The sequence below is a fragment of the Microtus oregoni genome, unplaced genomic scaffold (assembly GCF_018167655.1).
Source record: "Microtus oregoni isolate MIOR12 unplaced genomic scaffold, Mior012 000074F_ref0000038, whole genome shotgun sequence".
NCBI lineage: Eukaryota > Metazoa > Chordata > Mammalia > Rodentia > Cricetidae > Microtus > Microtus oregoni.
This window is the reverse complement of record NW_024544004.1, coordinates 225,553-234,801: the sequence shown is the minus strand read 5'-3', so window position 1 is coordinate 234,801 and position 9,249 is coordinate 225,553. Positions and strand designations below refer to the sequence as shown.

The following is a 9,249-nucleotide window of genomic DNA, read 5'->3' as shown; positions in this document are numbered from 1 at the left end:
CATCTTACTGTAGCATCTAGTTAATGTCCCTGAGAGACCTGCTCTTTTCTTAAGGAAGATGGAGGGGGCATGGGTCTGGGGGAAAGGGGATCTGGGGGGAGACTGGAGGAAGGGGATGGAGGTAGGGGAAACTGTGGCTGGAATGTAATATATGAGAGAATAATAATACATTTAAAAATGGGCTTTTGTTTCATTGGTATGCTGATTAGCTGTTTGTTTTTGCCAAGTGAACACAAACTATACTCAGAAATCCTCAGTTGAAAAAATGTCTCCATTAAATTAGTCTGTAGACAAGTCTTTGGAGACATTTTCTTTTTTTTTCTGTCTTACAAACTTTATTAGTGCTGGGGAAAGGAGGACAGGCAGCTCCGGTCTCTCCCTACATTACTGCTTGCCGTTGCCATTGATGGGAGGGTTCAAATGGTCAGGGGAGGACAGGAAGGCCTTGATCTTGGGCCGGGCACTGAGGCATGCCACATAGGCACTGAGCAGGGGGAAGTTGTCCAGGCAGCCAGGGGCCAGGACCTGGTGGATCAGCAGCAGATCTAGCAAGTTGTAATCGGCGAAGGAGATCTGGTCACCCACGATGAAGGCTTTGCCTCCTTGGTTCTGGGACAGCAGGGTCTCGAAAGGTTTCAGGTGTCCAGGCAGGGCCTTCACATAGTCATCCTTCCCTTCCTCATATTTGGTGTAGATGAGGGTGATGTATTTCAGGCGAAGGTCTTCCACCCCATCATTCACCATATCCACCAGGGCAGCCTCCTTCTGATGTTACCGTCTACGCAGCTCGGAATTCGTGCCTCCATCTATGCAGCAGCCATGCTGCTGTACACCATTGTCTACTTCCCAGTTCGAGGGCGCTGTGAGGCCATGCACATACTACTGGCTGACCAGGACCAGAGCTGGAAGGAGGAGGTGGTGTCCATAGATACTTGGATGAAAGGCTTGCTCAAGTCCATCTGTCTGTATGGGCAGCTCCCCAAGTTTCAGGATGGAGACCTTACCCTGTACCAATCTAATGCCATCTTGAGGCACTTGGGCCGATCCCTTGGGCTTTATGGAAAAGATCAGAAGGAGGCTGCCCTGGTGGATATGGAGACATTTTCTTGAGTAAAGATTGAAGTTGGAGGGAGGTCGCAGCCCCCTGTGGGTGGTGCCAGGCATGTGGTCCTGAGCTGTATAAGAAAACAGGCTGATCAAGCCATGGAAAGCAAGCCAGTAAACAACACCCCTCCATGACCTCTGCTTCTGTTCCTGCCTCCAGGTTCCTGCCTCAACTTCCTGCTCTGACTTCTCTTCATGAACTGTAAGCTGAAATAAACCCTTTCCTCTCCAACTTCCTTTTAGCCATGTTGTTTTATCACAGCAATAGAAAGCCAAGTAAAACAACTGATGTTTAATTTTTTTTTGTGTATTCTGAACACTAATCCTCAGATGTAGAGTTGGCAAAGATTTTTTTCCTCACTCTGTAGACTCTTCTTTAGAATGACAGCTTTTTATGCTGTATAGAAGCTTTTCAGTTCCACGAGACCCCATTTGTCAATCATTGGTCTTATTTCCAAAACTACTGGAGGAGACCTGTTCAGAAAGTCATTACCTATATTTATGTTTTGAAGAGTACTTCTTACTTTTTCTTTTATGTGTTTCAGGGGTGTATTTGGTTTCATATGGAGGTTCTTTTTCGTTTGTTTGTTTGTTTTGGCTTTCCAAGACAGGGTTTCTTTCTCTGTGTAGCAGTCCTGGCTGCCCTGGAACTTGGTCTGTTGGCCAAGCTGGTCTTGAACTGACAGAGATATGCCTGCCTCTGTCTCCGTAGAGTGCTGGGATTAAAGGTATGTGCTACTACCACCTGACCATATTCAAGTTCTTGATCCATTTGAAGTTGAATTTTCTTTGAGAGTTAGAGATCTATTTTTGTTCTTTTACTTTTTTGGTACTCTGGCTTCCAACTATCATTTAATGAAGTTAATTTCTCCAATGCATTTTTGACATCTTTATAAAAAATATGGTTGTTGTATTTGTGTGACCTTCTACTTGGGTTCCTTATTCTATTCCATTTATATATTGATATAGGAAGTCCTTCTGTATTTGTGTTGCTTTCATTGGTTGAGTAAAGAAACTGCCTTGTCCTTTTGATAGGGCAGAACTTAGATAGGCGTGGAAAAGAGAACTGGATGCTGGGAAGAAGGGCAGTGTGGCAGATGCCATGGTTCTCCTGCCCGAGACAGATGCTGGTTAGACTCATGCTGGTAAGCCACAGTGAAGTGGTGATACACATTAATGGAGATGGGTTAAACCGATATGTAAGAGTTAGCCAAGAAGAAGCTAGATATAATGGGCCAGGCAGTAATTTAATTAATACAATTTCTGTGTGGTTATTTTGGGGGCGAAGCTAACTGGGTGGGATGAAACAAAGGGGTCTTGTACTCCATACTACAATCTATGGTCTGTTTTGTGCTAGTATCATGCTAGTCTTATTATCACAATTTTTATTCTAAATGTTCGCGGAGCAGCTGCCAGCCTGGCAGAAATGGTTGTGGGTCCCTGCAAGATCCCCTGGTGGTTTAAGAGCAGTGGCCCATCCCTGGCAGGCGGGCGGCCCCTTCTTGTGGCGAGCGGGCAGGGCCAGCCCTCGGCGGTCTGGGAGAGCCAAGCGGGCGAGTGTAAACCGGTGGTGGGTAAAAGACACATAGACACATAAAATAGGCATAAAGCAGACATTTATTAAGGGAGAGAGAGAGAGAGAGACAGAGACAGAGACAGAGACAGACAGGAGTGAACAGGTGAGAGAGGAACAGTAAGTGGGGAGCCAAGATGGGTACAGAAGGTCAGAGGTAGCGGGAGTGGGCGTGGCTTGTCTCTTAAAGAGACAGGAAACCATAACAACAATTCTGTAGTATAACTTGAAACCAGGTGTGGTGGTACATCCTATATTATTTTTTCTTTTGAGCATTGTTGGGCTATCTTTGGTCTTATTTTATTTCACATAAAATTTAACATTGTTTTTCTGTGTCTGTGAAGAATGGACCTAGAGCTTTTGTTGGTATTGTACTGAATTTGTGGATTGCTTTTGGTAGAATGGTCCTTTTTATATTTTTTTCCCAGCCCATGAATGTAAAAGGTTTCGGAACAAATGTAATAATTTAAAAAGGAAAACCTTCTAAAGAATCAAGACAGAAAGAACACATTGTAAACAGAGCCTTCTTGCATTCATAAACTTTGCATGATGTTCAGTAAACAGATCTTCAATATTTCCCACACTTTGATTTCAACAAAACATTTCCTAATCTATCTCCCAAAAATGAAAAATATGGGAGCCAGAGATGATCATAATACATTGTATACATGTATTGCATTCTCAAAGAATAAGGATTTAAAAAGCTGTTACCAATTGGCAAGCTATAGGCCTGAGAATCCCAGTGTCCACATACACATACTTATCAGCTTGTCAATTATAAAGCAGGTGGGAACTCCGGTGGGATGACGCTCTCATAACAAAGCAACAGGTTTCATACTCGGGAAGGTCTTAACTATGGTTCATTTACTTGAAAGGCCTTAGGATCTCCGCAAAGGACAGCTAAGTCCCACAACCACCCCCATCCCCATTGTGGAGATATAACTTTGGGTAGGGCAGCTTTTTTTTTTTTGTTAGCTTCGGGGTGGGTTTTGTGCCTGAAAGAGCAAACAATAGCATCTAATTTACAATTTTCTTTGTAATTCTAATTTGTCTGTTATAGTCAAGTTCCTATGAACTTTATATTGTTATTTTGAAAGGTTACAGGTTTGCCTTCTGGAGAGTGATACTGGGGGTTGAACCCATCATGTACATTCTAGGTTAAGCTATATCCATAACCTTTGTTGACTTTTTTATTTTGAAATATGGTCTTCTTAAGTTGGCCAGGCTGACCTTGATCTTTACTTCAGAAAGATCTTAATTTTTGATCTTCTAGCTTCAGCCTTCTGAGTAGCTGAGATTTCAGGCCTGTAGCACCAGGGCTGCCCAGTTTTGCATATTTTTTTTCTTTCAAGACCCACATATATTTCTATTAATGTAAAAGCACAGTTCTAACCTTTTTATACTCTATTAATTGTCATGATCTTCGAATAAAGAAACTTACAATATGATGTGTCGATATGCAATGTGTCAGAACTGTGTTACTATCATGTTCCAGTTGTATGTGTGTATACTTTCTTTCCCTTTTCCTTTTTTGTGGGTATATGTGTGCATGTGTATGCATGTGTGTATGTTTTTGTTTGACCATATGTATGTGCATGTGTGGGAGGCCAGAGGACACTTCCAGGTGTCATTTCTTAGGAACCTTCCATTTCTTGTTCTTTCAAAAAATATTTTTAAATTATATGCATATGTGTGTGTCTCTATGTGGATTTTTGTACCTGAATGTGGTACCCTCTGAGGTCAGAAGAGGGCATCAGATTCCCTGGAGATGGAGTTACAGGAAGTTGGGAGATAACTCATCTGTAATGGGATGTGAATGCCAATCCTCTGCAAGAACCGTAAGTGATGTTAACTACTGAGCCCTTCTGATTCTGTTTTTTTTTTTTTTTTTTTTTTATTTTTTATTTTAATTTATTTATTTATTAAGAATTTCTGCCTCGTCCCCACAACCGCTTCCCATTTCCCTCCCCCTCCCCCGATCAAGTCCCCCCCCCCTCATCTGCTCGAAGAGCAATCAGGGTTCCCTGACCTGTGGGAAGCCCAAGGACTGCCCACCTCTATCCAGGTCTCCTAAGGTGAGCATTCAAACTGCCTAGGCTCCCACAAAGCCAGTACGTGCAGTAGGATCAAAAACCCACTGCAATTGTTCTTGAGTTCTCAGTATTCCTCATTGTCCGCTATGTTCAGCTAGTCTGGATTTATCCCATGCTTTTTCAGACCTAGGCCAGCTGGCCTTGGTGAGATCCCAATAGAGCATCCCCATTGTCTTAGTGTGTGGGTGCACCCCTCGTGGTCCTGAGTTCCTTGCTCGTGCTCCGTCTCCTTCTGCTCCTGATTTGGACCTTGAGATTTCTGTCCGGTGCTCCCGTGTGGGTCTCTGTCTCTGTCTCCTTTCATCGCCTGATGAAGGTTAATATTCCTGAGGATGCCTATGTGTTTGTCTTTGGATTCACCTTATTTAGCTTCTCTAGGAACATGAATTATAGGCTCCTGATTCTGTTTTAAAATTTATTTCTAAGTGACAAAATTATACAAATTGATGGGGGTATAATGCGATGCATAGGCATATTGCCAAATGAGAGTGAACAGCATATTTATTATCTCCAAAAGTCACTTCTTTGTAATGAAGCATTTAAAGCCTTCTTGTAGCAATTTTGAAATGTGCACTATATCATTGGTAATTAGAGTCATCCCACCATGCAGTATGATACAAGGACTTCTTCTTCTCTTCTAGTTGCACATGAGTCTCAGCCTCTCTTGCCCCTCCTTCAGCCTCTTCTCCCAGCTCCTGGTAAGCATTACTCTACTTTCTGCTTTTAGGAGATCTAGTTTTTTTTTTTAAGATTCTATTATGACTGCAATCATGTAACATTTGTTTTTCTGTCTAGATTATATCATTGATCATAATGCATTCCAAGTTTAAATATGTTCTCACAAATGGCAGGGTTACGTCCTCTTTATGGCTGGATATTATTGCATTGGGTATATATGAACATTTGCTTTATCCACACATCAGTGTATGGAGACTTGATGATAGCATGAAGTGGAGTTGACTCTCTGAGTTGAATCTTTTTGGTGACCTTTGATCATCCTGTACCTAATATTTGTGTCTTTTTCTAGGTTTGGGAAGTTCTGTGGTATTATCTCTTAAAATAAGCTTTCCAGAACTTTGTTCTTAAGCCTCTCCTGAAACCTGCAGAGCCGAGTATTTGCTCATTCAGCTCTGCAGTTCCTGGGAGTGGTCTTTATTTGTTCTCATTTTCTTTTCTTGTCTGTCTCCGCCTGATGCTGGGCCTTGCCATGGGAAGGTGGTCTATTTCTTTCTCCTTTCCTCGAGTGGGCAGGAACTCTTCATGCTGTGCTGCCTTGGCTTGGGAAAAGGATGAACTGGGAAGGCCTCATGACTACCATAATCACAGTGATCCTGCATCATAACTTGATTCCACAATGATATACACAGTCCAGCAAGAGACAGGCTGTCTTAGTTAGGGTTTTTATTGCTGTGAAGAGACTATGACCAAGACAATGCTTCTAAAGAAAGCATTTAGTTGGGGTGGCTCACTTACAGCTTCAAATATTCAGTCCATTATCATTATGATGGGGAGCATGGTGACATGCTGGAGGGCATGGTCCTGGAGGAATAGCTGAGAGTCCTACATCCTGCAGGCAACAGGAAGTAGGCTGACTGTGACACTGAGGGAAGCTTAAGCAAAAGACAACAAGGTTGTACCCACTCCAACAAAGTCACATCTAATAGTGCCACTCCCTATGACATTGGGGGAGGGGGGCAGCAATTGCATTCAAACTGCCACATAAGCTAAGGCCCACACTTCTACAATCCTTCAGCCACTGGGGTTTATTTACAGCATGAACTTCATGGCCAGTGGCTAGCTGACAATGAAGGGATTCATGATATAACTCTGCCTGGTGAGGGCTGGAGTCCTTGCTTGAGGTGAAGACTGGTCCAGGGCTTCATCCTCAGGCACAGGCCTTGGGGTCAGGGGTTGCTGTGCTTTGACTGATGCCTTTTTTTTTAATTTAAAAAATATTTTTCATCTATTATACATATGGACCATAGTTTCTGGTATCTCCTCTCCTTCCCTCTCTCCTCTCCTCCCCACTTCCCATGTACCCCCCTTCCACTTCTCCTCTGCCTCTGTTAAGAAAGGGGCAGGATTCCCGTGGGCTTGATCAAAGCCTGGCACATCAAGCTAAGGCAGGACCGAGCTCCTCCCCTTGCATCAAGGCTGGGCAAAGCAACCCGGCATGAGAAACAGGTTCCTAAAAGCCAGCTAAGCACCAGGGACAGGTCCTGATCCCACTACTAGGAGCCTTACAAAGACACCAAGCTACACAACTGTCACCCACATGCAGAGACCTAGGTCGATCCCACGCAGGCTTCCTAGCTGCTGGTCCAGCGTCCATGAACTCCCAGGAGCCCAGGGCATCTGTCTCTGTGGGTTACCTCTCATGAACTCTACTAGCTGGCACAATCCCTCCCCCTTTCTTCAGCAAGCTCCTGGAGCTCCGCCCAGGATCTTTGCATCTGCTTTTGGCTGCTGTATTTTATTTTTTATTTATTTATTTTGGCTGCTGTTTTTATATCACTGTTGTGGGCCTGGTGCTGAGTACCAGGAAAGATTCCTGTGTTTACTTCCTTTTATTTCCCCCCTGGTGTCTTTCTTCACACAGTGCTGCCCACGGTTGAGGGAAGGATAGTGGAGGCAGCCTAAGGCGCTAGCCTGGGTCTTACCTGAAGCTCATTGTAACACCATCTGTAACTCCAGTTTCGTGGATACAGCGCCATCTTTTGGCCTCAGACGGTACTGCAGGCATGTGATACCTATACTTTTATGCAGAAAAATTCATATACATAAGGATAAATCATTCAAAAATGTTTCTTTCTTGAAAATCTTTGATCTAGAATACCTCTCCTACCTCTAGACATAAAGATTCCTAAACGTGGAATGTGAAAGTGGAAGTAGGAAAGGATTAAAATGAAAGGTTTGCCATGCTAAGCATAGCTGGCATCAGACCTTGCTGGTCTCTTGTATCCTTGCTGTAACTTTTGAAAAAGAACACTGGGTCATTTCTGCCTCGACAGGCCATCTTCTACAATAACTATGAGTTAGAACAACGGAGTATCCATTCCACTTGTCATTTTAAGTGTTTTTTCTTTATTATATATTTTATTTGAAAAAATGCACACAACATATTCTGATCATGTTTTCCCCTCCCCCAATTCCTCCCAGACCCTCTCTACCTGTCTACCCACTCAACTCTACACCCTTCCTTCCTTTAAATAGACAAAGAAAAAAACAAACAAGAATTTAAAAAAAACAAAGAAAATCACAATAAACATACACACACTACCAACTCTATAAAAACACATCACTAGAACCATAATATATAAGCAAAAGGCCAGTAAGAAAAAAAGTGCCCAAACAAAGCAATATGAGACAAAAGTCTACAAACATAGCCTCTGGTTCATTTGTGTTGAAGCTGCACACGCAGCCACGGTATCCATGAGCTCATGTGTGCAACAGTTGTGTTGTGTCTAGAAGACAGTTTCCTTGGAGTCCTCCAACACCTCTGGCTTTTACACTCATTTGCCTCCTTTTTTTGTAGCTTTCTGAGCCCTTAATGGAGAGGTCAGTCTGTTAGGTGCTCTGTATGCTTCTTGAATTTTGCTTGGTAACTCCTTTAGGTTGGGAAATTTTTCTTCTATGGTGTTAAAAATATTCTCTGTTCCTTTGACCTGAGTTTCTTCTTTCTATATCCCTATTATTTATAGATTTTTATCTTTTTTTTTTTTTTTTTTTTTTTTTTTTTTTTTTATTTTAATTTATTTATTTATTAAGAATTTCTGCCTCGTCCCCACAACCGCTTCCCATTTCCCTCCCCCTCCCCCGATCAAGTCCCCCCCCCCCTCATCTGCTCGAAGAGCAATCAGGGTTCCCTGACCTGTGGGAAGCCCAAGGACTGCCCACCTCTATCCAGGTCTCCTAAGGTGAGCATTCAAACTGCCTAGGCTCCCACAAAGCCAGTACGTGCAGTAGGATCAAAAACCCACTGCAATTGTTCTTGAGTTCTCAGTATTCCTCATTGTCCGCTATGTTCAGCTAGTCTGGATTTATCCCATGCTTTTTCAGACCTAGGCCAGCTGGCCTTGGTGAGATCCCAATAGAACATCCCCATTGTCTTAGTGTGTGGGTGCACCCCTCGTGGTCCTGAGTTCCTTGCTCGTGCTCCGTCTCCTTCTGCTCCTGATTTGGACCTTGAGATTTCTGTCCGGTGCTCCCGTGTGGGTCTCTGTCTCTGTCTCCTTTCATCGCCTGATGAAGGTTAATATTCCTGAGGATGCCTATGTGTTTGTCTTTGGATTCACCTTATTTAGCTTCTCTAGGAACATGAATTATAGGCTCAATGTCCTTTATTTATGGCTAGAAACCAAATATGAGTGAGTACATCCCATGTTCCTCTTTTTGGGTCTGGCTTACCTCACTCAGGATAGTGTTTTCTATTTCCATCCATTTGTATGCAAAATTCAAGAAGTCCTTGTTTTTTACTGC

At 43.1% G+C, this 9,249-nt stretch overlaps 1 protein-coding gene across 1 annotated transcript; it reads right to left on the bottom strand.

Moving 5' to 3' along the window:
* Window positions 1-323: 323 nt before the first annotated feature.
* On the bottom strand, window positions 324-7,484 carry LOC121441302 (glutathione S-transferase P-like). Its single transcript, XM_041642438.1, has 2 exons — window positions 7,431-7,484; window positions 324-765 (listed from the first exon to the last, which is right to left on the bottom strand). The coding sequence occupies exons 1-2, from the start codon at window positions 7,482-7,484 to the stop codon at window positions 385-387; spliced, it is 435 nt and encodes a 144-aa protein (XP_041498372.1). The 3' UTR covers window positions 324-384.
* Window positions 7,485-9,249: the final 1,765 nt, after the last annotated feature.